The sequence below is a fragment of the Hypomesus nipponensis genome, chromosome 3 (assembly GCF_054491055.1).
Source record: "Hypomesus nipponensis isolate SF chromosome 3, ASM5449105v1, whole genome shotgun sequence".
Classification (NCBI taxonomy): Eukaryota; Metazoa; Chordata; class Actinopteri; order Osmeriformes; family Osmeridae; genus Hypomesus; species Hypomesus nipponensis.
This window is the reverse complement of record NC_140363.1, coordinates 7447008-7474571: the sequence shown is the minus strand read 5'-3', so window position 1 is coordinate 7474571 and position 27564 is coordinate 7447008. Positions and strand designations below refer to the sequence as shown.

Below are 27564 nucleotides of genomic sequence, written 5' to 3'. Positions count from 1 at the left end.
ACGGTTACTTCCTTATTGCCTGTGCCTGTCGTGTTCATGAGCAATCCTATGGGACCAATCACGTTCCACTGAGGTCGCAGCGCATGCTGCGTGTGTAGTCATGCATTGTCTGACCACATCTCAAAGCTGTCTACGCTCAGCAGTTGAGGCAACTCAATACGGAGATAGCACAGCGCCACACTGAAACCGAGTCGGTAATATATTGTCCGTTGTTATTAGGAAATTGTTGTTGTTGTGCAGTGTTGTTTTGTGGTTCTTCGAGAGACTTGGTCAACAAATGTTTCAATGTTCTAGAGTTACTGCAGGCAGTTGAGATTTGTTACTAGTGTTACAATGCGTGCGACGAGCACTCGGCATGTCGGGCTATCAACAGGTTGCAAACAAAACAGGCGAGTCAGTATGAAACATTGAGTTCACGCAGGCTCATGGACAACAATACTTTATGGAGAAGATTTACTTATCTGATGGCAAATATTTTGTCAATCCACATATGCGTTTTGACATACGAATATCCGACTACAACCATAACAGGTCATCCTTGTGGCATTCAGACTATAGCCTACGCAGTGTCTGTAATCTATTTCCCTAAAACTATGCTATTTATACACCGAACAACTGCGATACAGGATACATTAAACAATGTTAAGTTACTGTATAGGTTTGTGCTATAGCAGCCCGGAAAATGCAGGCATTCAGGACGTTTTTGGCATGTCAGTGTTGCTCAGTGTCAACATTAGGACAGCAGCTGAAGGACTGGAGTGTGTTTGTGTAGCGGAGGGGGCAGGAGCGCGCGGGGGGCACCAAGGCGAGGGGGAGGGTAGTCCTGAAGGGTCCCTACTGTGACTTTGAATAATGTGTGTTTGGTGGGGATGGAGGCTTACCATTATGAAATATTTGACGGTGTGTGTATGGCTAGGGGCATTGACGGATTGTAGGTGTGTTAGTATGTGTGTCTGTGTGTGTTCTCTCTCTCATGTCTCACACCAACAGTTAACAATGTCCATCTTGAAGAGCGGGCGGGTGTATTGAAGTGAATTTACAACCTTGTCTAGAGACTTTGGTCTAGCATTGGGTCAGGGTTGGGAGAGGACCCATCGGTAGAACATGTCACCCTTTGTTCCCTTTGTCTTTCCACCAATTCACTTTTTGTTCTCCCTCCTTTCACAATCTATCACCTCATCTTCCACTCTATCCCAGTTGCTCACTGGCCCATCCCTTTTTCTTATTTACTGATCAAAAATAAAGATATTGACTTATAGAAGGATATGTAATCTACTCCTGCCCTCAATCATTTCTTATACTCTTGTCCTCCCTTCTGCACTTCTTGTTCTTAATTATCTGCTGCATTAAGTCCAGCACAATTTGTATGTTGCTTTGGATAAAAGTGTCCGCTAAATGAATACATGTAAAACTCTAAATGCAGTTACTCTACTAAATATGTCTATCAAGACAAAAGTCATTTTGTATTGCAAACCGGCAACCCTAGGCTTACCAAGCTTGATCGGTAAAATCTGTCGAAAACCGAACAAATCTGTCAAATATTTTAAACTCTATTCTAAACAAACATAATGTCATCCTAGCAAGCTGTCACAGTCCCCCCCCCCTCCTTTCTGCATGTCCTGGGCACCACAGTTCAAACTGGCCTGATAGGATTTAAAGGCACTTGGCTTCCACTTCTGAGGTATATTAAAGAGAAGGGGCTGTGCGGTCATGCTGATAGAATCTTGAGGGGATCAGCGACGCGCAAGGTCATTGTGTGGTCGGTGTGGTCAATAAGCCGTCGTTAAGGGAAGTTGATAGGGAGATTAATACAGACTTGTCATTACCCGCTTCAGCTGTGTGTTTGTTGAGTTCTTGGATACCTGCTCCACAGCATTGGAAAAGTGGTTGTCTAACTCATATCCTTTTGACCTCCTCAGTCACCTGCGGGAAAAAGAGGTGGGGTTCATGGTCATTTGTCACTTCTAAATGATGCCTCTCAGAGCAGGGTTTGGATAGCCTCTGGAAACAGGAAATTGAGCTGAAGTCGGAGAAACAGAGCCTGAATAATGTCACCAGTCATGGCTGTTTGCACAAACAAGCCAGTCCTCACCTCTCCAGGAGGACTATTTTGGTGGAAGTGTGTACAGTAAGGCTGTACAGTAGGCTTTAGTGAAACCAAGCTTGGGTGTGCTGGCCAGGAAACGAGGAAACGAGGAAGAGAGGGGTACGAGGAGGATATGACAGAGGGTGTTCCAAGTTCTGTAGTAAGTTCTGGAGAAGGGATTCGAGTCAGTTATCTCTGGGAAGGATGGGAAACTGAAACGGGATGAGAGTGTGCGAGGGAGATAGAGAAAGAACACAGCAAGACAGAAGGGCTGAACTAGTCGTTATTGTCTGTCATATCGTTAAAGAGGCTTTAAGTGTGTTTCCTTTCAGCAAGGAAATGTTTCCTGTTCTCTCTCTATCTCTCTCTATCTCTCTCTATCTCTCTCTCTCACCCTTTGCACCCTGTGTCTCTCTCTTTACCTTATGTAGTGTTGTCCTCCATCTTGAAAGATAAAATAGGAAAGATTTTATCAGTAAACAAAACAAAACAAAACAAAAAAATATATAAAATAAGCTATATATATATATATATATATATATATATATATATATATATAAGCTAATGAGGTCCTCTGAGAGTTGTTAAGAGAAACTTGAATTATGACAGCTCAGTGCCAGTAGAGTTATTTAAATTTTTTGGAGCGATCCGCTACTTTACAGCCAATTATGTTCCAGCGTTGCTGTTTTCCTTGGCTTATTTTGTGAAACAACTATCAATCGAACTCGAGCTGGGGGAAGCACACAAGCTCAAACTAAAATTGGGGGCGCTATTTCTCTATCTCACTCACACTCACTCACTCACTCGCTCTCTCATCTCTCTCTCTCTCTCTCTCTCTCTCTCTCTCTCTCTCTCTCTCTGTCAGTCACACACACACACACACATACACAGTTACTTGAAAATGTTCACATGGTTGGCTGGACAGTTACTTCATATCCTGACTATCAGTGACTCCCAAACATTGAGCAGTGGGGAGAGACCCATAAATCACAGCTCATTCTGGTTTATAAGATTTACTAGAAATAGTAGACTGCTGATTTCAGTTCAAATGGACTTGAATTTCTACCAGATTTCAGATTTCTTTCAGATTTCTTTCAGATGTATTGCAGATGTATTGCAGATGTATTGCAGTTTATTACCTGTATAGAACCATTAGTAAGTTACTGATCATTGAAAATGGTTGACAAACCACCAATAGCTACTTGAGTCTTTATAGTTGGTCAAGTACCCTATTCCAACCGACAGTTTCTCAGGCACATCCCTTGGGACAGGAAGTCATTGATGTATTGTGATTGTAGTGAGTATCTGCTGTCTTCACAGTTACCCCGAGGGACTGTTGGTCTAGGCGGCTGTTAATGACAACATCACCTCTAATAAATGTCACAATGATTAATTGTTTCTCCCCTAGGCTGGGAGAAACCTCTTTCCTAACCTTTAGACGAACAGCATTTGAAGCATCTCTTTAGTTGTTTAGAGACAAATACCATGTCACATATAGACTTGATAGATACACGTGTTTAACTCATTGCAGCTACAGTCAAGTTTACTCTAGAACAATGTATCAATGTTTTTTTCTTCTCTGTTTGTTTCCTTACTAGTTTCCTGACAAGGCGGGAATGGATTTTAAGATGGACGTGAGGTTTGGGGACTCTCATTCCTAAAAAACATTTGCACTCACTCACAGACACACACACAGACACCCAACCCAACCTAGTACGGCTCCATGGCCACTGATAGCACTGGCAGAGTGGGGACTGGGAGAGTTGGCTGGGTGGCATTTCCTGATGAAGGTTTCCGGGCAACTGCAGAGCAGCAAATAACCGGTACGTGTTCAAAATATAAACACATTTGGAATAAGACTTAGTTTTGAGGGAAATGACACTTTGTGATTAACTAGCTGATACTACTAGCATTTGTACTTAACCCTTACACCCCTCCCCAATATTGTGTTCCTACAGTTTGGGCCTAACATTTAATACCAATTCCTAACATTGCAATTCCTATGTACCTACAATGGTTTTACTATATTTATTGCAATGTAGTTACAGTAAATGTAAATATGTAAAGACCAATTCTGGCCTCATCGGTTAAATATCTAGTTAGTGAAGTGTTTTCTGATGATGATAGTTTTGCCAATTTCTGCCACAATGAATCAATCCCCCATATTGGAAATGGAACATACAAAATCAGGGCCTACCAATGGCTAACAATGGCTCAAGTGCATTTAGTAGATTGACAATCTAGTGAGCTGAGATCTAGTGTATTTGCACATCTGTGCTAGTGTCTGCATGTGTAATAGGTTTGCCACACAAATATGTTCCTCTAGGCTCCTATGCTGTCCTTTCTCCTCACCATCAAATGCCTTCAAGAGAAAAGGGAAAATAACATCACATTATGCAAATATTAAATGCATTATGAAGTGTTATGCTTGAATAAATATAATCTTCACTGTCCTTTATGGGTGTACTGCCTGTCAGGGCTTTGACAACCACACCGTTTCTTGTCTATGATTATATATAATGTTAATATAACTCAATTATTTCATAGTTGTTTGTTGTTATTGTTAGTGAGATGTAATTTGAGATGTATTTGAGTGTAATTTCATTTGATCAGGCTGGTTGAACATTGTTTTTTTTTATCCCATAATTTACTGTGTCTCTCAGACATGAGTAGCAGGCCAAGCTCTGCCCCCGTGGACACTTCCTCCTCTATAGAGCCTGTGGCCCCGCCTCCCCAACAGAATGCCTGGGTCTTATTTGATGAGAAGCCCTGGCTCTCCCCAGTTCCTCAGAAGCAGGTGAAAGGTATGAACCGGATGCATTCCGTACATTTTGCATTCACAGATAAAAATTGTTTTGTGTTGAAAACGTTTACGGCCCAAAAGTGGTCAGACAGTGATTTCTGTTACCGTCTCTAATGAATGTCTCTTCCCTTTTCACCACTATGGTCAGTAAAGGATATTAGCACACAAAATAATGGAAATGTCTCTGCTCTATATTGCGTATTTTGGGGCGTTTAACACAAGTCTGTCTTTGCAAAAGAGACTTTGGTATTACTTGACAACACACAGACATTCCAAGTCTCCCACATTTTAATGGCGGTTCCCGGATGCCCGCAAATTGTATACAATATCCCGGCAATCTTTTATTTGTATTTTGTAGACCAAGCGAGAGCTCGATGGTCATTTTTAATGACCATGAGGGGGGGAGAAGGAGGAGGAGGGGGTGCGCAGTAACCTTTCGGAAATAATTTCTTGCAGGTTTGGGTGTCTGAGTTCTGTATAAATAAATTACCATCACCAACAAGTCACGTAGATATTCTCTCCAATCAGATCAATCCTCCAGTTTCGCTCGGCCAATGTAACGGTTGCTTGTCGCTGCCAGGGAAACGCTGATAAACGTTGCCGCTGGTTTATTTGTGGAATGGGACCCAAGACCGAGCGGCCTTTCTCAAGCTCCTGTTATGTAACCGTCAGTGGCAGCAACATGAGTGAAACCAAGGCCATCAGGACACACTAAGAGATGGGAGGAATTGTGGGAGTGGCCTGAGGTGACTTGTCTAGAGAGACAATCAGCAGTGTAGGAAAGGGAAGAAGTTGGAGGACGACATTCCCCTTCCTAACAAGACAAACGGGCAGTCCCGTAAAGGTTGCACTCACTCGCACACACACAACATATAGAGAGAAGCGCATACTCGAGGTTTGATGCAAAAACATCCCTCTTTATTCATCTCCGGCGCTGAAAGGATTAGGGGATTCTTGTTGTCTACGTTTTCTACCCCTTCACCCTCCCTCTTTCTGTCAGCTTCCATCTTTACAGTAGTTGCAGTTTGGCATTTGGAGGGTCTAACTTGTAAGGGTTTTGGCCTTCACCTCTAAATGTTCAGTTTTTTTCTTTGTCAGCTGCATCCTCTCTGCATTCCCCACTGGGGGTGGGCATAGGGTTCTCCAGCGATGACCATTGGCGAGGGCAAATGGCGGTTGTTGTTGATCCAGTGAAACGGGGGGTTTTGATCAATGTGTCCTGCTTGGCGGCTTTAAGCCACAAATTCCCACAGCTGGCCCCAGTGCCAGTGCCGGATCGGCAGGCCATACTCGACACCAGCACGCCTTCCAGCTGGGAGGGCAAAGTCAATCCCATACCAGCCTGGGCGGTGGAAGAGCAGGAAAGGGTTATTTACTTCCTTATATTTGTCTGTTACAGATATTTGGGAGTTTCATATGGAATAACACAATTTAAAAGGTTGCCGTTCGGATTCCGATAAATTCAACAAAATTTAGAAATGGAACCTAGGAATGGAATGGAAGATGGTTCCAGATATGGAATTGAGCCCAGATTCAGAAATTGAATTGAGCGCTCACCCATTTAGGGCACCTGTTCTATGACACATTCAGTCGCTATGTTATGTTTTTTTTTGCAACAAAGCCTGTGTGCATACTTAAAATAAAGGCGTATTAAAAGTTATATAAAACATTGTACTTTCTGTCATGAAAAACCATGAATGAGCACTATGAAGATGTTTTTTTTGTTGCCAGCTTACTGTAGCAAGGAAAGCTTGGCTCAGGGAGGTTATCACTCTAGTCAGAATGTGCAAAATTCTAACGTTCTAAATATGGAGCCCAGGCCAGTTATTACTAAACCAACATTCTATCACATATTGTTGTCCCTCCCTCATTATACTTGCCAGGCAAGCATACATCAAGGTGATGTATGCTTCTGTTCTGTTTACTCCTGGCCTTAAGCACACACAGCATTCAATATTTCACGTGGAGCTTAATTTTAATGGGGGGAAAGTTTGAAACTTGAAATGAATGGCTTGTCCAGTACTTCGATGTGGTAATTTAAAACAATGATTTTCGTATTAGCATAAACTTGTTTTGTGTGTCTCTTCCTGTCAGGTCCCAGAACCAGCTTGTGTTCATTGGCCAGTTTCTGGAGTGCCGGGCCCTCCTCTGAAACCACCTGGGCCACCCAATCAGAATTGAGCTCAGTCAGCATGGGGGCATCGTCCTGTGACCTGCCCTCCCTAAACGCAGAGGACACCCCCAACTGGACCTCATCACGACCACAGTCACGCAGTAAGCACACACACACACACACACACACACACAAACACAAACTCTGTTATCCAATTTAAATCTTGGCCCCTCGGGTGTGATATTTCAGACAGGAAACAGACTAGGCTAATTCAGCCCAAAGGAGTAGAATGCCCATTCTCAAACAAACACACACACACACACACACAGTGTACACACCACCACTCCTCTGGCTCTCTCTGTCTGACTCAGCATTGACACACACTTGAAGAACCACTCCCTCTCTCCACACACTGAGAAAACAAAGAGGAGGGGACTAACATCCTGAAAATCCCAGGGTCTAAATTCTCTAATAGTTGGGGTAGAGGACACACTAGAATGAGGTTTCTGCGTAGTGTGTGTCTGTGTGTGTATGTGCTGCTGCTGCATTTGTGCTTGTGCGTGCACAGGTGGGTGTGTGTGTGTGTGCACCTATTGACAGGTATATGTCTTTCTGTTGTATTCTCTTGACTGCAACAGCAGAAATGATACTGGATGTCTGATCTGGGCGTCTGCGCAATATCTGCTTGATGTATAGACTGGACGATATATCAGAGAGAAGTTACTGTCTGTTTACATAAACACATATATAGACATACACACAGTTTGCTAAGATATGGAGGTTAGAGGGGGAAGTGGCTTGACAAGTTTGATTTGTGACATGTTATGGGATTCTCTTCAGAAGCTATGTGTTTACTGCACAGAAATTATCTTCATAAAACTGTCCTACACCCCACACTCACGTGAAAACCACTGGCGCCCGCACACCTCACACATGCAGAAAAAAAGATGGGGATTGAGGTCTGGCGTTTGTAATCATGCTGTTACGTTAACATGTGCCGTAATTGACCCAGGTTTGGCCAGTGTCCTGTTGTAAACAGCCTGGAGGGCTTGAAATACAGTAGCTAGACTGACATCTGTTTTCAGCCCTCAATCACAGACGTGACATATGGCTCCCAAATGGTGAGGTTGTGTGTCACAGCTCAGAGAAGACACGCTGAAAAGACAGCAAGCTTAACGCTCTCTTTTTTTTTTTGCGTGACCTATGGTTCACCCCCACTTCCTGTCATTCAACACCTGTTGTTGTCACACACACACACACATACTGTCTGCCAAGTGGTTGCACCCACATCATTGTTTCATGTTGCACTAAACTTTGATTTTGCTGCACTGTGCTATGCTCTACCGTAATTACAATATAACAGAAGTATGGCTGAGCTATCGCTACTTTGCATTGTGGCTAGTAAACAAAGACCTTTCCTTGGCTGTGGCCACCCAAAACATGTTGTAACTATGCTTTTGGGGGACGTTCCAGAAGTGGTCATTAGCTTGATTTACGAGCAGTAGACATCAGGACCTGAACTCCCCTGCACCCATCAGAGACTGTTAAGCTGCTTAGTGCTAAATCCCTCCTACACCCCCTTACCTTATGGCGACGACTCAACTACAACTACCCTGAGATATACACACATCCATACGCAATCCTGTGTATCTGCAAGCAGTCGGACAGAAAATAAAACGGGTTGACTTAAGAAGGGCAGATAGCTCCACAGCTTGGAATTGGTGAGGGAAGGACAGGTTGAACAGCCAAAAGGAGAATGAAAGAAGCAAAAGTTATCGATTTTAAAGCGAGACAGATTACTCTTGTTGACAGGCTGTTTTCCACAGATGGTCAGGTGAGAGGAAGGTAAGTAAGCAGGAGAAAAGCAGCCATCACATGAGGTGCAGGGAGAAGCTCTGGAAGTCGTGGTCCAGAAATGAGGAAGTGAGCGATTAACAAGGAGAAGGGTGAAAAGGTGTGCGGAAAGAAGAGAAAGAAAGAAAGAAAGAAAGAGGGATAGGGAGAAAAAGGGAGTGCCAAAATGTTGGTAGAGACAAGTGGGTAGGCTGCAGGTCCGCACACGCCTCTGTTCAAACATGCTCGACGGCTGGTTAAATCACATGACTTTCTCAAAGCACAACGGGGCAAGAGGGAACTCTCTTCTAGCCTATAGTCAGCATATACACACACACACACACACACACACAGACACAAACCAATACACTTCTCTGCTTGCCGCTTCCTGGTGAGTTCTGTTCAATTTCTTAATGGATTTGTTATTATTCTTCTTCTACTCATTGATTGAATGTACACGTCCGGTGTGCTCATGATTGTGTATGAGAAAATGCGTGTGTGGACATCTGTTTGTGGCTTAGGGTAAATGTGAAGTATAACGCCATGAGTGTGAGGAGGAGCAAGAGTGCACTTTACTTTGGAGAGGAGTGGCAGCATGGGTAAACAAAGGGTGGCTTTTCTTTGTATACTTGTCCTTGAGGATGGGAAGAAAACACGTTTCTGTGAGGACAGGACTTTTTCAATATCTTACCAATTCTGATTTAGTTACAGTATACACATTTTTCTCATTAGCGGTACTTCAGGTTGTCTGAACTCAGAATCAAACAGAAACTGCTAGACATGCAGTTTCATATCAGCCAACAACTGTCTAGTTTCCTTATTTGCTTTTTCCAAGAATGGTTAAGTTTGTAGGCTAGCATGAAAGACCGGTTTGTGTAGATAATTTTGTTTGTTTTATATTCCAAAATGCCGCTTATTGCGTTTTTGGAGCTCTCCCACTCGCGCCACTGTAAATCTCAGAGCTTTGTAGGTCTGCATTGTTGTGAGACATACCCAGATAAGCTGGTGCTTAGCAACACCGACAAGCCTTTTCGACAAGATTCTCAGAGAAGTTTTGTTCAGTAAAGCTCTCCCAATCCCATTAAGCACAATACTCCTTTTTTTGGCTCTTGCACTGGCCACTAAAATTGTGTGTTTATGCGTAGACACGTGCGTGTGCAGAAGTGTGCGCGAAAATTGTGTGTGCGCTCACTGCACAATAAAGCCCAAACTAGTCAGGATTAGATATGAATGACCTTCTTTGTTTGGCAGTTTCACTGCTTCTGTAAGTTTCCACTTTCCCCAGTGCTTTCCCAGAAGCATCCCAGTCCCTGTATTTCTGTCCTGTCTCCCCGTGCCTCAACATGAAGAGACCTGCAAACCCTCCTGACCGCTACAGAGGGAGTCTAGTTTGCATATTTTTGCTAGGTTGTCTCCAGCACTTGAAAGACTATCTCCTCTCTTCCTAATAACAGTACTCAATAAAAACCATCACTTCTCAGGTGTCAATAACAAATCCTCAGCTCAGCTTTTCTTTTCCTCTCACATACTATGTTTGTCCTATTCCGTTCAATTCAATTTATAAGGAGATTTGGTAAGTCAGTGACGTGTGAAGTCAATCTGAAAAGAATGATCAGGTAAAAGGCTTAATGCACCCATTGTGATGGTTTCACCTGAGAGTTTCCCCTCGTGTTGTCTTCTTCCCCAAAGAGTGTCAGTGTAAGTCAGTTATCAACATTGTTTTGGAGTCCTCGAATGGTCTTGGGTGTGGTGTGGGTATAGGTGGGTCTCTACTTGGTCACCGTGCATGCTTGTTTGCTGGCTGTGTTTGTGCACACTGCAAGCATATGTCATGTATTTACGTCCCTGTGCAAATAATATTTCTTCCTGTGTGGTCTGGTGTGTTTGGGCCAAAGTGTGTGTGTGTGTGTGTGGTATTCAGCGATTGCATTGGTGTACCCCACTTGTAATTAGTTTCCCACCCTCGTACAGGCCTCTGACGCGCTTCCCCAGCTGAGTGTTGTGCTCCTAGAGAGCGCATTCATCCAGTCGTCGTCGTCGTAGTCCCCCCCCCCGTTTCTTTGTTAGATTGGTAAAAGACACAGGGGAACGTCAGACACAGGCGCCTAGCAACAGGTAAAGAAGTGTGCTTTCACTCAGGGAGAAAGGCGGCTACTTTGGCCAAAATGGAGAGAGTTCTAATGGATAGAAGCCATTCTGTTCGAAAAAAAAAAATTAAGCATTGGAAGTAGAAACAAACTAGTTCTCCAAAGTTCCTTGAGAAAGCGACGAACGTGTAGAGAAGATAATGGCGGCACTGTCATGGTCAGGTTTTGAGATGTTTAATCTAGAATAGTATATCAACACTTTTGTTTTAGTGTCTGTTTTAAAATGGACATAGAAAGAACGAGGAACATTTACAGTTGAGCTTGACTCCGATGGTAAACACTGCACAGGTACTTAAAAAAATAAGAAAAACTGCGACCAGGTATGTTTCTTCTTTCATAGTACTAGTTCTACGAAAAAAGCTGAAGGACGATGCAAACTGACTTTGTGCGTGTGTATTGTTACTATGGTGCATATGCGTAAGGGAGTCATGATAAAGGGCTCACTTTAGAAGAGTCCATGGTTGCTGACACATTCCCCGACACCAACCCTCTTAGTCAGCATAGCTATTGTGAAGACCAAAATACGCCCACATGCTCCATGTTGATGCTTGCTCCCAAATTGGCACAGAGGCATCCTTTGTACACACACACTGTAAATACACATCAATATACACACAGAGTTTTAGTTTTAGTTGTTTTTTTGTGTTATGGAGGCAGCATGCGCTGTTTTGACCACAATGGTTTAACACGTCTCCCGTTGAGAAATAGATGAACAGTCCTTGTTACTTTCCGGGATCAAAGAGTGCACTTTTTGTGTGGTTTTATAGGGAGATTGCTTTAGGCATGTGAGTGTGTGTTTGTGTGTGTGTCTGCATCTGTCTGTGCCCATTGAACTGTCTTGTGTGTTGCCAGCGGCTTGTCAATGTAAAATCCATCATGGTTTCGCTTTATGTTACATTTATGTTTCTTGGAATCATATTGGTTGACTCATTTGGTAAAGAAAAGAACAGAGATCTCGATGTTGAAACAGGATGTCTTGATTTCCCAATTTTGCCACCAGTAATTCAAGTGCCTTTATTTTTCTTTTGACAGATTCCTCCGTCTTTGCAGATGATGAAGGTATAGACATGGACTCCATAAGCTGGACTTCCAACAACAAACAAATACACGGGCCTTCGGAAACCGCCTTCAACCACCGCTTATCCACCTGGGTAACCTTCGACGATGACGATGGGCAGCCCCATCAACAGCGCCCTGAGATGCCGTCTCATATCAAACTGGACAGTACCGACCACAGCCCTCTCCAGGATGCCAACAGCAACCTCACTGTCCGTAACCAGAAACAAAACCATGCTTGTGAGCTCCGTCTGTTGGGTTTCACTCCAAATGGTTCCACAGCAACAGTACGTGACCCACTTGTTAAGAATAGCACCCCCTACAATAAGAAGAACCCGTTCCTGGATGAAGAATTAAACAATCTCCAGCCCTCTCCCATCAACCCTTTCAGCTCCTACTTTGATTATAAACAGGATCTGGGCGGTACTGAGAAAATGCGGTTGACAACAGACAGTAAAGGCACAAGTCAGGAACAATCGTGTTCCCTTTCACCGTTCTTCAAATCCCACAATTTTGATGCCCAACAGGAGCCCACTTTCTTCTTCCCCTCAAAGATTGAACCTGTCGGTGGGAGCCGGAGGGTAGAAGGAGGACAGACGCTGGTCTTTGACCGTCCTTCCCCAGACTGCCTGGACTTAAACCCACTCAAGAACCTTCACATCTCCGATCCGGACGATCCAGGGAGCCCAACCCTTCCCGATGACCTGTTGGAAGAGGAGGAGGAGGAGGAGGAGGAGGAAGGCAGGCCAGAGGGAACCGAGAGGGAGGAGGAGACCCCGTACCAGCCGGACCACATGATCCCCCGGGAGGGCTGGACCATGCTCCTCCGCATCCCGGAGAAGAAGAACATCATGTCTTCCCGCCACTGGGGACCCATTTACGTCCGTCTGTCCGACGAGGGAGTCCTGCAACTCTTCTACGAGCGGGGTCTGGACAAACCCTTCCGGACCGTCGCGCTGAATCCCAACCACGAGGTGTCAGAGCATCGCCTCCAGAGCTATGAAGAGACGAGCAGAGTCCATACCCTCAGCGTGGACCTCGTCCAATACCGCGAGAGGAGGCGCCTCCAGCCAAAGTCTTCCGTCACCCATCAGCCAATCCGCGAGCAGCTGGTGAAGCTGGGCACCACCTGCTACCAAGACTACCTGAGCTTCCGCCACGCGGCCGTGGAACTGCTGCGGCGGTTGCCGTCGGCGGCCCCAGCGAGGGGATCTCCGGGGCTCACCTCGCCCGTTGGGAGCGGCCTCTCCGAGGAGGAGATCCAGGTGGAGGTGAGGGACGACTTCTACGGGACCGTTGGCGAGGGGGACGGGAGGATTCGGGAGCAGTTGGTGATCACGCGCGTGCACGTCCTGGCGTTCCTCTCCGGGTCCCCTGGCTGCAGCCTGGGACTCAACGACGTTCAGGTAGGCCTCCGATTGGGAGTGTGCATCGCTCTGGGTTTTCTGGGGTTACGATAGTGAGGCATCCTTAGTTATTGAGGCTGCATAAATAAAGAGGGAAGTACATCGGAAACACAAACGTTAGCTACAAACCTGTGCCTGGCGTGTGGAGCAATTCAGCTAGCATTCGGCTAATGAGTTGGATTAAATGTGTTTGACTTCTAAACTTTGGAGAGGAACACTGGTTTCCAGGTGAAAGGGAAAGAGGTGGTGTCCAGACATGATATCATCCCCAACAGCACGACCAGGTGGATCCGCTTACGGGACTGGGAGCTGAACGACGAGCACGCCGACGAGTTAAACTTCCTCTCTTCCCACGCCGTCACCTTCACCCCTCCTTCCTGTCGGCGTTTTGAGCTGCTCCGCTTCCGGACGGCCTTCGCCGAGAAGACCCTCCCCTTCACACTGCGCACTGTCGCCACCATCCGCGGAGCGGAGATCACCCTCCAGTCTTGGCTGCTGATGTCACAGGGCTTCTCCTCCAATCGAGACGCACTCAACCTGATCCCCTGCGAGAATGTAGCGGTATGGCCCATGATGTGATATTGGCTCACAATGACGTGGCAATAATGTACCACAATAGCTCATTTCTTTTTGCCTTTATGATTTGCTTGTTTTTAATCCGTGCACCTAAAAGAAAAAAAAAAAAAGAAGAAAGTTTGTTAACTGACGTTGTTAACCATAGAATCGAATTGTGACTTTTAATGCCCAATATCGTAGGTGCGTTATCCCATTCCAGAGATCTGGGCCAAGAACTTCAAGCGGGAGGGGGTCATGGGAGAAAGGTCACTGAAGGCCCGTTTCAACAAGGGGGCCAGCTTCGGCACGGCAAGCACTTCAGGATCTGAGCCTGTGATGAGGGTCACACTGGGAACAGCCAAGTACGAGCAGGCCTTCAAAGCTGTGGTGTGGAGGATCAACCGCTTACCTGACAAAAACTCAGGTAAGGAACGGAATGTGTGCGAAGTTCAGTCTCAGTGACGGTCATCAGGGCAGCCCAAAAGAGTCTCAGATCAGTTCTACTGTAAGAGCTGTCGGCAGACATTATCAATTTAAACTGCCACCAGTATATTCTTTTAAAATCTCAAGTCAGCTGTTGTTGCACCTTTTCTCAGTCCTTGAAGCTGTTATCCTAAATATCTGACGGATATTTGACTGTTTATTAAAATGACTAATGTTACTTAACCCTGTTTAGGGGCATCACGAGATGTTAGTGGTCTCAATTTCATATTTCTGGCAGGGGCACAACAGTGAGATGATAAACATTGATCTGTTGCTGCTGTCACATCCACGCTCAGGCTCTGTCAATAGTCCTCGCCAGAGGGTCTGTCAATGAAATGCGTGTGTGTGTGTGCGCGCGCGCACATGTGCACACTAACTCTTTGCGTTGGTATGTGTCTGTTAGAACGCCTGTCCCTCTAGGCCCATTTCAATAGTCGTCAGCATGGCTGCCTGCTCTGTTTGCTGATAGGCTAGACAAAGCCCTAGCTGTCACAATCGGTTACCTCACAAACCCAATAGGGCTGTCCTCTCTTTTGTAGGGCCCTCTCCCCTTTTTGTCTGTCCTCCTCTCTCCCCCTTCTTCTCTTACGCTACAGTGCCAAGCCTGCCTCCCCATTCCTCCTCTACTAAAACGTTCCTGTTTCTCCTCCCTCTCTTTTGTGTGCCCTGTCTGTCTGCCTTGCCCTGTACTTGATTTTGTTCTGGTCTTTTGTTGGTTCCATGCCATGTCTTTCTTTTTGTTCAGTCGTCCTTCTCCTCTCAGGGCACTTATCTGTGATATTTGCTTGATAAGTTATGCTTTTAAGATAGTAGTAGCTTCAGCCATATACTGAAACAGTCTCTGCATGGCCTTGCAATGCCCGGCGCTCTATTTCATTGGTAGTATCAAAGTCATCCAAACAGCCCAATGCTTCCATGAACCATGTTTGTTCCCCCCCCCCCCCCCCACCCCGCTTGTCCAGCACTGGGTCACCCTCACACCTTCTTCTGCCGCCTCGAGCTGGGCTCAGACAGGGAGGTACCAGACACGCTGCAGAAACACCTGGAGGTGGAGTTTGACATGCCTGCAGCATCCGCTTCCAAAGCCACGATCCGCTCCCTCTCGGTCGGGGAGAGGACTGACGTGAAGAAGTGGGTCAGCTACAGATCGCACTACTATTACCAGGTACCTGTGTGTTTGTGTGTCTTAAGGAGAGACATTGTGCATGTGTGATGTATGTCATACCGTGTGTGTGTGTGTGTGTGTGTGTGTGTGTGTGTGTGTGTGTGTGTGTGTGTGTGTGTGTGTGTGTGTGTGTGTGTGTGTGTGTATATCAAGTTCTAAAGAAGGGGTCTGCCTTGGGCTTGGGTTCAAAGGTTTCGTAGTTGAAGAGTTACTTTTCTCTCTCACAAGCCCTGGGCGTCCACCTCAGCCTTCCGTCTCTGCTGCGGGAGTCATCTTCTCTGTTTACAGTTTAAATATTGTTATTAGAGTTCCATCTGTTTTCCCATAAATGGTTGTTCACACTGTGTGCATCAGCACAAACAGCAATTAACCTAACAACCATGGTTGGTTATCTGTCAGGGAATCTCAGACTAGACGGACCTATATCTGAAGTTAGAGCATCAACAAGACATTTGAGATGACCTACTGTACTTGTGTTTATAATAGTAGAGTGCTTTAATGAAGTGTCACTAATGGCAGATGGTTTCCACAAGTTCTATTGAGTGGCAGGTGCTGGTCTTGGCCAGGTCAGAGCAACAAAGATTTAATTTGAGGTCAAACCTCGGGTGTGCTAATGTTTATGCCTTCACTGCCCCCCACCTGAAGCAACTTGGGCTCCACTAGGTCACTTCGGAAAGGTTTTATATATTCCTCTACAGTGCTCTCCCACCTCACCACTGGAAATAAAGACATAAGATATGAAATGAAATGAAACAGACAGAGAAAGCAGTATATATTAATATTAACGGCTGTGTTTGTTGGGTAAGGTCTGCTGGTTGATATTGGCTGTTATTGCCACCTTGTGGTTACAAATCTAACTTCAACATTATTCATACAACATATTTTAACTGTACTTTGCACATTTTACATTTACAGTTAGGTCCATAAATATTTTTGTCTCTTTACCAAAACGTATTCAAGTTAAAGTTAAATAATGAATACAGGCTTAAAATGCAGTCTCTCAGCTTACATTTGAGGATATTTACATCCAAATAGAAAGGAGGGTTTAGGAATTACAGCTCTATAATACGTAGCCCCCTTTTTTCAAGGGACCAAAAGTGATTGGACAATTGACTCAAAAACTGTTTCATGGACAGGTGTGGGATATTTTTTTGTAACTATTTCTTCATCAATTAAGGGAAAAGGTCTGGAATGGATTCCAGGTGTGGCATTTGCAGTTGGAAGCTGTTGCTTGATATGATCTGACTCTATAATGTCTGACAATATCCTCTGCATTATTGTAAATCAAAGTATATCCTCTCCCTGTTCCTACAGGTACCCATAGAGCAGAAGAGAGAGGGCATCACTGATGGCAGTCCGACACAGGACCAGCCTGGAGAATGTGCGCAGCAGTGAAGAAAAACTGGGACTGTCTGGATACAGAAATGAGAGCTTAGAGCAGAAACCAATGGTTGGATGGATGTCAGAATTGACAATGCCACATGAGAAGAAGGGGGGGGAGTCACTTTTGCACTTTGAACTTCAAACAGCAGGACTGGAGAAGGATGCCTTTGTGTTTGGACTCACCTGAAGGTAGTCTAGAAATCCTGAGGGTTCTATCAAGGTTCTTGATTCGATCTGTTGTTTCCTTGTTATACAGTCCACTTGGTGTTACTGAGAGAAGCTAGTTGTTTTATACGACAATTAACTTATTTCGAATGGATCCAAGTCACCTGGTTTCCTCACGGGGGTGTCACGTGCCAGGGGAGACGTTGCTGAGCAGAAAGTCACTTTTGCTTGTGGTCAACCAATTGGATACTTTCAACAGATGGAAAGGAATTATGAACTGTATGTGGTGACGGAATTGGTTGTAGTGTTGCTTCATCTTGTTCCCAGCCTTACAGTGGAATATAGTACATGTGTGTCAGTAACTCATCAGGTTTACGTACTTCAAGGGATAATGATGAAAACGACCTTGGTTCTTTAGTCAATAGGTGATTAGTCTTAACATGAGTAAAGAGATGACAGGCAGAGTAACTGAAACTAAGCTGATATTGCTAAACAATTGTATGCAATAAGTTTAAAGGTTAAGATTGAATTCTTCAATCATTTGAGTGGACTAAAAAATTCATCATTCATGGACAGCTATATCTCCTGTGTTCTAAAGCCTTCCTCGAGAACATCAGTGTGACTGTTTAATTCTTCCTCTGGAAACAGACTAAAAAGTTACTTGTCAAATAATGCCTTAACACTGTAAAATCCTGAATCCTATCATTTCGTAAAGGGCATGAATAGACAGTACATGTTATTACATTTTTGGAGGTTTTTGTTGTGTAAATTTGACATGTAATGTTTAATGTTAAGATAGACCTGCTACTAACGGAATTTGTGTAAGATACTGTATGAACAGCTGCCCTTGAATTTATTAAAGATCTACAAATGGATGTTAATGTGTATTTTGCACTATTGTTGCTATCTTGACAACCTGCGTTGGGGCAAAATCTCCTACCATGCCGACTTTGATGTTAATAAAATGAGTATTATATGAAGAACTAATGACAACTAAAAGTTTATTTCAAAGAAAATAAATGTACTGTAATCTAAATTTTGATTCACAATTCCAGGATATTTTGTAGAGATAAGAATGAGAAGAGCTATGTCAACATTTAAACAGGTTTCCCAATGCCTTCCCATTAACCACAACAGACTGGCTATCCAGTCTTTAAAAAATACATTGGGTGAAGATCTGAAATTGCCATTGAGCTCCACAATGTTAAAACAGCAACTGATAATGTACGTTAAAATGAACTTTAATCACAAAGGTAAGCATCATAAAATGTACACAATTATAGCTTGGCAATGCCTAATGTGTTCAAGCTAATGGATATAGTCAACCAAATTCTTACACAAATGAATGACAAAGGATATTAATTCTTTGTGATTTTGAATTTTCCTGAGCCAGAAAGCAAGCAGAGCTTGAGCATAGCAGGTATGCTCAACAAAACTATATTTAGGCCAGCATGATATATCTCAACTGAGTGCTGCTGAACTTTTGTAAATTCTCAAAAGAGAGTTGGCGAGGTTTACTTGGACTCAACGGCACATGGTTTGGAGCTCTGGAACCTGCCAATGACTAGTTGTTCTCTGTAGAGTTGGGCCTTGCTCCGACAGATGCCTATCTTGCTCAGCAATATAAAGATGTCTGCGTGAAAAGCCCGTGTAAGGATGGCATAGAGGAATGGGTTGGCACAGGAGTTCAGGGGGTAAATCAGCACCAACAATACCTGTTGGAAAAAAAGATGAACAAACAAATTAAGTGAACAAAAAGTGGAAAATGAATCCCCCTTAGATAAGTGATAATATGAAAAGAAATGCACAGGGCTGTAAATTCTTACAGAGGATACTGTTGTCTATATACTCTTTTAAATATATAAAACTTGAATCATGAATTGTTCATTTAAAACCACAAAAAAGGCAGACCTTGGAATCAGTAACTGTGATGAGCGGTCGGTGCAGGGTAGCAGAGAGGCCGTAAAAGGAAATCGGGGCCAGGCATAAGAAATTGGTGAAAATAAGTACAGCCATACGTTTTGCCATGCTGGCATCTCCATTGCTGGACTGGTGCTGTGGATTATGGACCATGCAGTAGATGTGCACATAGCAAACACACACCACCATGAACGCCAGTACATTGATCACTAGCCCGGAGACCACGTAGATGCGAGCGGCAGGTGTCTCAATATCCATGGGTAGACAGATGCTTACCCTCTGGTAGCTGCTTACACCGACTAATGGCAAGAATCCTTGCAGCAAACATAGAACCCAACCCACTACCATCACCACCAACGCATGGCGTAGACGCAGCCGGCGTTGCGGGCTCATGGCGAAGATAATGACGTGCCAGCGCTGGAGGGTAATGGCTGTCAACGTGTAAACGGAAAGCTGACTCGCAAAGACGGTGAGTGCCCCAGCAAGGTGGCAACCAGGACTTGTCTGCCAGGCAATGGCATAGTGGTAATACTGGGAGCGCGTGTACCAGTCAACGGAGGCGATGAGCAGCAGGTACATCCCCATGCAGAAGTCCGCAAATGCCAGGTTGCAGATGAGGAAGCGAGCGATTGTCAGCTTGTTGTGGCTGGACAGCAGAATGAGCAACACCAGAAGGTTAGCCAGGATGGCTAACAAGCTAACGACCCACAGGGACACCCTGAGGAAGCCCAGGCTCATGACGTCTTCACAGGGGTTGAAGGCATCTGGCTTTGGGAGGCAAATGACACCCTGGTCCAGTTTGTCGTCGTCGCACAGGGTGTAATCAAAGCCTTCATCCAGATGCTCTGTTGGAAACTCCACGAAAATGTCCTCGATACATTCCTCCGTTAGACAGTCGTAGGTGTCGTAGTTGTACCCGTTGTATGGACCGTCGGTTGCGTGTGGATGGCTCCTGTGGATCTGATGCGGATCCAGGGAAACAGACCCCAGACTCTGGTACTCCAGAGATGGAGCCACTGCAGACCTCATGGATATCTGTTGTACTCCACCATTGGTCAGATTGCAAATACCTAGCTCCACATGTCTAAAATATCAGAGATGACAAATGATAAGGGTTTACAGTCCAATAACTGAAAGCTCCATTACTTTGTAAAGACAAATTCCATCCAAAAGATTGGATGGAATATAATTGAATCCATCTGGATGCGTCTGGGTTTGTATTTTTTCATCCTGAAACACTCAATTGAGAGACACATTTTTGTTAAAGTCAGTTTGACCCAGTTTAAAAATGAAATGAGTCCAGGTACAGAGGCACTTTACCGAAACAGGCACACACACACATATACACGCACACACACACAAATACCCGCCAAAACAGGAAAGGGCATCATCAAATTGTGGCCATAACGTTTGAAGGACATAACTGTCTAGAATGACAGTTTCTGCTTTAGCATTAACTAGTGCAGCGCCAGTGATGCAGCCAGTGATTATGATGTCGCTCTGTTGATTTGGTGACCAGGACCAATGTTGTGGCGAAAACTTTTCAATCTATATTCTGTGTTTTAAAATGTTCTTATTAACTTTATACTTTTGTATTTGTTTACCTCCCAGCTGGTGAATTGAACTACACCAACTACGGAGGCACCTCCCATGCATTTAAATCAAAGGTTGTCAAAGGTTCTGATGACGCCAACAACATCTTTGAGGAATTCCATTAAAGCAACATTGGAGCACATTGTGGTCAGAGCAAAACTAGAGATGTGTTCTGACTCAGACCAACTACATTAAAGAGGAATAATGCTACTACTCCTGTCCCTCCCCCTTCATTTTGTATACTCACTCTCACCCCAGGCCCATGTTCCCTCTTCCTAGAGGAATTTGCAGATTTGAGTGCTGATCTTGTGACGTGTACTGATAACATCCTAATTATGGGGGACTTCACGTAGATTACCTTAAAGCCTTCTTTAAGTAAGGCCTTCACTGCTCTCATTGATTCCACGGGCCTCACACAGATGGTCTCCAAACCTACCCATCTTCACTCGCATACATTAGATCTAGTGCTTACACGGGGAATTGAGATTACCGACCTTTTTGTCCACCCTCATAATCCTACATTATCAGACCACTGCCTGGTTACCTTCAAAATGGAACTATGCCAGAGCCCTGGAGGCACTCAGAAGATTTCTACTTGCCATTACATAACCCCAAACACAGCTCTGGAACCGGCTAGTATTCTAGCAGCAGCACTAGAAGCACTTAATGTCCCAAATAAATCACTAAATACTAAAACTAGGAATCTGAATTTGGTTTTTCAACTATCAATAGACTCTGTTGCCCCACTCAAACCTAGGAAAAGAAAGGATAAGACTTTGGCTCCATGGTTTCCAGAGGAAACCCGCACTCTCAAAAAGTCCACTCGAAAACTAGAACGTAAGTGGCGTACCACTAAATTGGAGGTTTTCCGCTTGGCCTGGAAGGACAGCCTACTGGAGTACAAGCAAGTCCTCATCAGGACCAGATAAGAATACTAAGTTGATTAGCAAGAATCAGCCCACACTAAAATCCTATTTGATACCGTTACAAAACTCACTAGGAACAGTACACATGGTGTTAGTACAGATCTCTCTCCCAATGATTTTCTAGAATTGTTCGACCACAATATCAATACAATTAGGGACAAATTACAAACCAGCCCTGGACGAATGGCCATGAACACTGAATTTTCCTCTATACCTGGCACACTGCATCTTGCGGCTCTCACCCACGTCAACCCTATTTCTATGGAAGCTTCATAAAGCTGATGGATTCATGGAAACCCATAAGGACACTAAGATCCCAAGATGTCGGCTATCTGGTGGTTCCCCAAATTAGTAGAAAAACTGCTGGAGGCAGGAAGTTTTCTCATATAGAGCACCTCTTCTCTGGAACAAATTACCCGTCTCAAGGAGCCTGATGCCGTTTCGACATTCAAAGCTAAGTTAAAAAACATTTTTGTTTGGTCAGTCCTACGACTGCTAAAGTGTGTGTGTGTACTTTGAATGCAAACCTGAAGTACATACTTCATATGTATAATGTATCATGTATAACTTTTAATTTGACAAATAAAGCATCTATATGTCCGCATAGGTATCATATAACTTGAATTTACAAATAAAGTATACCTGTTACTGTTTATTGTTTCTGTTGCTAGTTGGAGAAGACAGTGGATGGAAAATTCGAGTTTCTCTTCCATGGAACAGATTTAATGTTCCAACTGAGGGGGGCTGGCGCTGTCTTAAGGCTGCATCAAATACCCTTTTTTGCTCTGCTAAATTGCTGCACTTGTCCACACCTGACCGGTGGAGACCTCGTTCTTAATATTACTGTAACTGTTAATTGCTCCTGGCATTCTTTAATTCCTGATCTCCTCTGTCTGTCCCCCCTCCACACCTCCCCTGTGGCATGGGGGTTTGAGCTGTTAGCATCTGCCTGGTCGTCGGTCTGCCAACGTTGGACCTGGTCGCAAGTGGACATCGATCTGTGACAGTCTGCCAAAGCTGGATCTAGTCACCAAGTGGACATTGGTCTCCCTGACGGACAACAGCGAGTTCCTGGCCCCTTCCCTCATCCACCTGCCTTTGATGCTGTGCCAATCACAGTCCCCAGCCCTGTGGCTACCTCTGCTTAAACTGACATGTACCAACTCTGACTCAAGTTGAACACTGGATTTTGGTGTTTCAACACCCATTGAGACTTAACTGTTGCATGACTATGTTAAGCCTGTGTTCTGCACCACCTTTCACCAACCGTCTCTGGAGGAGGGGATCCCTCACTGAGTAGCTCCTCCCAAGATTTCTTCAATTTTTTCTCCACTAGTGAGTTATCCTTTGTCTTCCTTTAGGTTGGTTTAGGTTGATTGAGGGGCAGTTCTATGGGCGGATGAAAAGCCCTCTGTAACATTACTTTTAAAAAGGGCTATACAAATAAATGTTGATTTAATTTGATTTTTGATTTGACATATGGGTATACATACATCTAATTTCTTTGATTAATTAAATGTCTAGTAAATTCTGTTACCAACAGTAACAGTAAATATAATGGCAAATTGTGCTGATGTATTTCCTTTACGGTTGATAATAGTCATTAAACATTGTATTATAAACCAGATAATGACTATAGGTCTTTCCAGCCTCCAGTAATTTGATAGGATTTTCCTCTTCATCATGTGGCATGAATCATGCATGCAATGATAGGGCAGCCATGCATCTCTTAAACAAGAGTTGGACTACCCTTAGATAGTGGTGTATGTCTTCACCATTATAGTACATTGGAATTAGTTGGGAAGTGCAATCATTTGAATTTCCTTAAGGTAACCCAAAACCATTGGAACTATTCAGGATGGACTTAAATGTGTACCTTTCTGCAGGATAAACACTGACTGTGTAAACAAGACCTTTTGCAAACAGAAGTTTTTCAGGATATTTTCTCAAGAGGCTGGCTATAAAATTGATGTTGTCTGGAACAAACCTAAAAAGCAGGATGCAGAAGAATCTGCATTCAAAGTAAAGCGTGGGAAACATCTGACGGCATGTGGAACTCACCCTCTCCACCGTTTCATCTTTTGGAGTCCGCAGCAGTGGCTTGGGTAGGTTAATTGAGCACTCTGCAGATGCTGAAAGGCTTCGAGGGGTGGTAGTTTCTTAAGGGCCCAAGTGTTTTCAGCTAGAAGTTTCTCAACAAACTCCAGCCCTATTGATGGTAAAATGCTCACCCTCGACTCTGAAATGTCTCTAGCAAGACAAAGAAGGAAAGAAAATACAGTAGAAGACAAAACATGGCTATTCTAGGCTGGAAACCAATAAAAGGTAACTGTTGTTTTTGAGTTTGTACACAGCCTTACTGTGTCCTTTGGCATGCATTTATGTTTGGATTCAGAAAGCTTATTTGATTGTTTGATGAGCTGCTGCACATTACATTAACAAATGCATTTTCACCAATGTATCACATTACTGTTAAACATGTTTGAAATGTGTGCATATACTTTATTGGAGCAGTTTGGTAAGATAAGACACTAGATTTCTGATAATGCATTTATCTCGAACACTGAGACAAAACATACTGTATGAAGTCAAATTCTGCTCAGGTTGCCCAATACTTACAAAATAACAGGGCCACTGATCACACCAGCAAATGCTTTCTCATCCATTCTCACCAAATCCACATTTCTTTTAAGATTCCTGAAAAGACAGTATTGCAAGAATGAGTTTGAAAGTCTGTGGGACGTAAGAAAAAGTACAAAATAGAAAAAATAGAATTGTCAGGCTCGTTGAAGACATACACTTCCTCCAGTCTGCTTTCATTGAACGCAAAGGCCTGAATCTCAGTCAGTCCATTGCGATTCAGCATCCTGCAATAGACCAAAAGTTCAGTGCACAAGTCGCTTCATATGACGTAACATTGAACATGCACTGAGCGCCCATAATTGTGGCTTTAGCTTCAAGCAATGATTTAACGCAGATAAATACTGTGTTAAACGTAGGTTACAAACATTCATCACTAAAGCTGGAGGTCCCACAGACCATAAATTCAGAAAGTATTCACATTCCTTCACTTTCTCCATATATTGAACGGAATTGAAAATGAAACACAATAAGCCACAGCAAGACAAATAGAAAATATGTTTGCGTACTATTCAGGAAATCTTTTGGCTTTGACAGGAATTTTCACAATTCAGACCAGTTGCCGAGCATGTCACTGCCACCAACACATTTCACAATAGTAATGCTGATAAGTATAGATATATATATATATCTATGCTGATAAGTATAGATATATATATATATCTATGCTGATAAGCACGTCCTGGTTTTCGCAAGATAAAGTGCTTGGTTTTTATTTTTTTTCCCACACTCAAAGTCAAATCCCCTTTACTCTGTCCAGCTATAGTGACTTCTGTCTCCTCTACCATTAAGTGCCCAATGGCGGGCTGCAGATATGCAAGTCATTTTAGCAGATTATCCCATCTCTGAAAGTCTGGTAAAGTGGCCAGAAGATTTTTTGTCACCCCCAGGTCTGGTTATTTAGTTTTGCAGGATGGGTAGCTCAGGTTTCCAGAATTTGGTTGGGGAAACTCAGTGCTTTTGCACTGTTTTCTTCCCACAATATTTGTAATCCATTTTAAATCCAGTCTTTCCCAACAAAATGGGGAAAGGAAACAAGTTTGAATACTTTCCGAAGGCAATATTAATCAATCACAGGGACCTTATATTTAGACTTCAGAAATCCTATAAATGCAACAACAAATTGTGCTCACAGGGTTATGGTGGACTCAGAGATTCCATTGAATGAGTTGGCAGGTAGTACAGTTATAAATGGATTGTCTGAAATATCCCTGTGGGGAAAGGGATTTGATATTTTATGAAAACATGTATTATCTATTTTCCGTGTCCCTGTTTAGATTGTTTGATACCATATGCGTACAGTTTAAGACCTTGTTACGGGATTTCTACAACCAACAACCAATCTGTGTCTAATTGTGAGACAGGTTGGCACAGGTTCATATAAAAGCATCCATATATACGTACAAGATGAGTTCTTCTTGGCTGGAGTGAATGTGTCCCAGTTCGGGGAAGGAGAGAAGCCCCGTGTTGGAAATCTCCCTGCATTGAAACCAACACATTAGTGTACCAGATATAAACTAAATGGTGTTTTCAAGACAAGTGGTCAATTTCTCATTCAGTGGATTTTAACACAGTGGCCCAACTTGTTGACTTTGGATAATTTAATCAACTGTTCACAAACTCAAAAGACCAAATAAATATCTACTTACAGATATTTTAAATTGGGCAGGTCCTTGAATGCCTCCCGGTCAATGTGTGACAATGTCCGGAGGCTTCGTATTTCTCTGTGTGCAACACAAAGACATAAGCAAGTAGCCACACTAACTCAAACACACTTCAAACGTATACTGTCCACAAAAAAAAAAATAGTATTTGGAAAAAGTGTGGACTAAGGGTAATATTAAATAAATAAAAGGGATTTTATAGATTGACTGCTGGCAATGGAAAACTGTTGCGTCCTATCTTGCGAGGGAGCTATTAATGTAACTTCTGGCTTGTGAAAACATATAACTTGTTCATGTTAATACATGTCTGTGTGATCTTGAAGCAAGTTTATGTGACTGATGTTTTATCTCCAATATGTCAGTCTGTTAATCACATGTACACCTGATGATGTAAGTGTTCTGTACCAGGGGACCTCAATGATATACTGTAAATCATCAAAAGCATAGTTCAGTTCATTTGGTAAACTTGATGATCGGTGAACATTCATTAGTAAGACCTGAACATTTACTACACATTAGTTGATTAAATGAATTGCAGGTGTAGTTTACTATATGTATCAAGTTCCTTAACCCAAATGACACGAGGCAATTCATTTAATTTGTCAACTTAACTTTTATGGTTTTACAGGGTTCAATAGTTGAGACAGTCTAATAAAGATGCTGTGTGAAATTGTATTAATTACTCACATGTGAGAGGCTTTGGGGAGGTTGCGAAATGAGTGTCTGTCCAAAAGCTTTAGTGATTCATCTTCAAATATATAGCTAAAGATATCAATGGAAAAATAAAAATTTATCATTATAAGCCAATCACACAAATGTTGTTTATTATTGGCATTAGTTCTAGTCGTTGAAAGAGAATCAATAATGATTCAATAAAACAAGACAAACATACTTTTCCATACAATATCCATACAGATGAATTAATTGTCCAGATTTCTTTTTACTTACATGTGGGAAATATTAACCATGTTAGCAAAGGCATCTGGGGGTATTGAGGAAAGCCTTGTCTCTTCAAGCCATCTTTTCATAAAATAGTAAAACGTAATCAATAGAGCTGTATTCACTAAAGATGAAATACAGCCACTAAAGCACTAAATCAAATAGGAACAGCTGAGTAAGCGAGTTTAAATGTATTTGAATGTATTTGTTGATGCAATAAGACTTACAAATGAGTTGTGCTTGGATGGAATGAAGGTAAGACTTCTATCTTGAAACATGAAATCGTTCGGATATCCCAATTTGTGCAGTCGCAAAAAGGCGGACAGAATCCTAAACTATCTGAATTCATAATTGATAACATGTAGAGCAAGAGTAGCTTAGATAATATATTCATTTTACTATGTAGTTTCCAAGAAGAGACGTCCACTTGCAAAAGTAGAGAGGTTGCGCATGAAGACTCCGCGCGCACCGGGATTTGCAACCCCATGCAGGGTGGAGGGAGGTGGAGGGGGGCGAAGGATAGGGGTAGGGTAAAACATCAGCCAGCCAGTGAATGTTATTACAGCATAACCCAACTGTCTTTTGCAAAATGGTATAAGCGTATTAGCTGGTTATTTCATATGATAGATTGTTATTAAAGCCTTTTTAAGCCTTTTTTTGTTTTGCACAATTTATTCTACAGTTAGG

General features: G+C 43.3%; 2 protein-coding genes across 2 annotated transcripts; one reads left to right on the top strand and one right to left on the bottom strand.

Annotated features, from left to right (window-relative positions):
* The first annotated feature begins 102 nt into the window (after nt 1–102).
* Nucleotides 103–18070, top strand: ston2 (stonin 2). The gene is made up of 9 exons (XM_084674808.1): nt 103–194; nt 3685–3909; nt 4750–4890; nt 6984–7163; nt 12015–13444; nt 13673–14005; nt 14201–14423; nt 15445–15651; nt 16966–18070. Exons 2-9 carry the CDS (start codon nt 3810–3812, stop codon nt 17040–17042), a joined length of 2691 nt encoding a protein of 896 aa, XP_084530934.1. The 5' UTR covers nt 103–194; nt 3685–3809; the 3' UTR covers nt 17043–18070.
* A 155-nt stretch (nt 18071–18225) lies between these two features.
* Nucleotides 18226–27364, bottom strand: LOC146299619 (thyrotropin receptor-like). The gene is made up of 11 exons (XM_084674818.1): nt 27105–27364; nt 26887–26958; nt 26626–26700; nt 25924–25998; nt 25679–25753; nt 25408–25485; nt 24433–24501; nt 24254–24331; nt 23696–23884; nt 19107–20199; nt 18226–18910 (listed from the first exon to the last, which is right to left on the bottom strand). The coding sequence occupies exons 1-11, from the start codon at nt 27362–27364 to the stop codon at nt 18710–18712; spliced, it is 2265 nt and encodes a 754-aa protein (XP_084530944.1). The 3' UTR covers nt 18226–18709.
* Nucleotides 27365–27564: the final 200 nt, after the last annotated feature.

What these genes read in the sequence shown, in the direction of transcription:
- ston2 (XM_084674808.1), top strand. Translation starts at nt 3,810, where the DNA reads ATGGCCACTGATAGCACTGGCAGAGTGGGGACTGGGAGAGTTGGCTGG. An exon ending in ATCACGACCACAGTCACGCA is followed by an intron (nt 7,164 to 12,014) that starts GTAAGCACACAC and finishes TTCTTTTGACAG; the next exon opens with ATTCCTCCGTCTTTGCAGAT. An exon ending in TGGGACTCAACGACGTTCAG is followed by an intron (nt 13,445 to 13,672) that starts GTAGGCCTCCGA and finishes ACTGGTTTCCAG; the next exon opens with GTGAAAGGGAAAGAGGTGGT.
- LOC146299619 (XM_084674818.1), bottom strand. Translation starts at nt 27,364, where the DNA reads ATGGGGTTGCAAATCCCGGTGCGCGCGGAGTCTTCATGCGCAACCTCT. An exon ending in ATGGTTAATATTTCCCACAT is followed by an intron (nt 26,701 to 26,886) that starts GTAAGTAAAAAG and finishes TGATATCTTTAG; the next exon opens with CTATATATTTGAAGATGAAT. An exon ending in CTGCCCAATTTAAAATATCT is followed by an intron (nt 25,754 to 25,923) that starts GTAAGTAGATAT and finishes GTTTCAATGCAG; the next exon opens with GGAGATTTCCAACACGGGGC.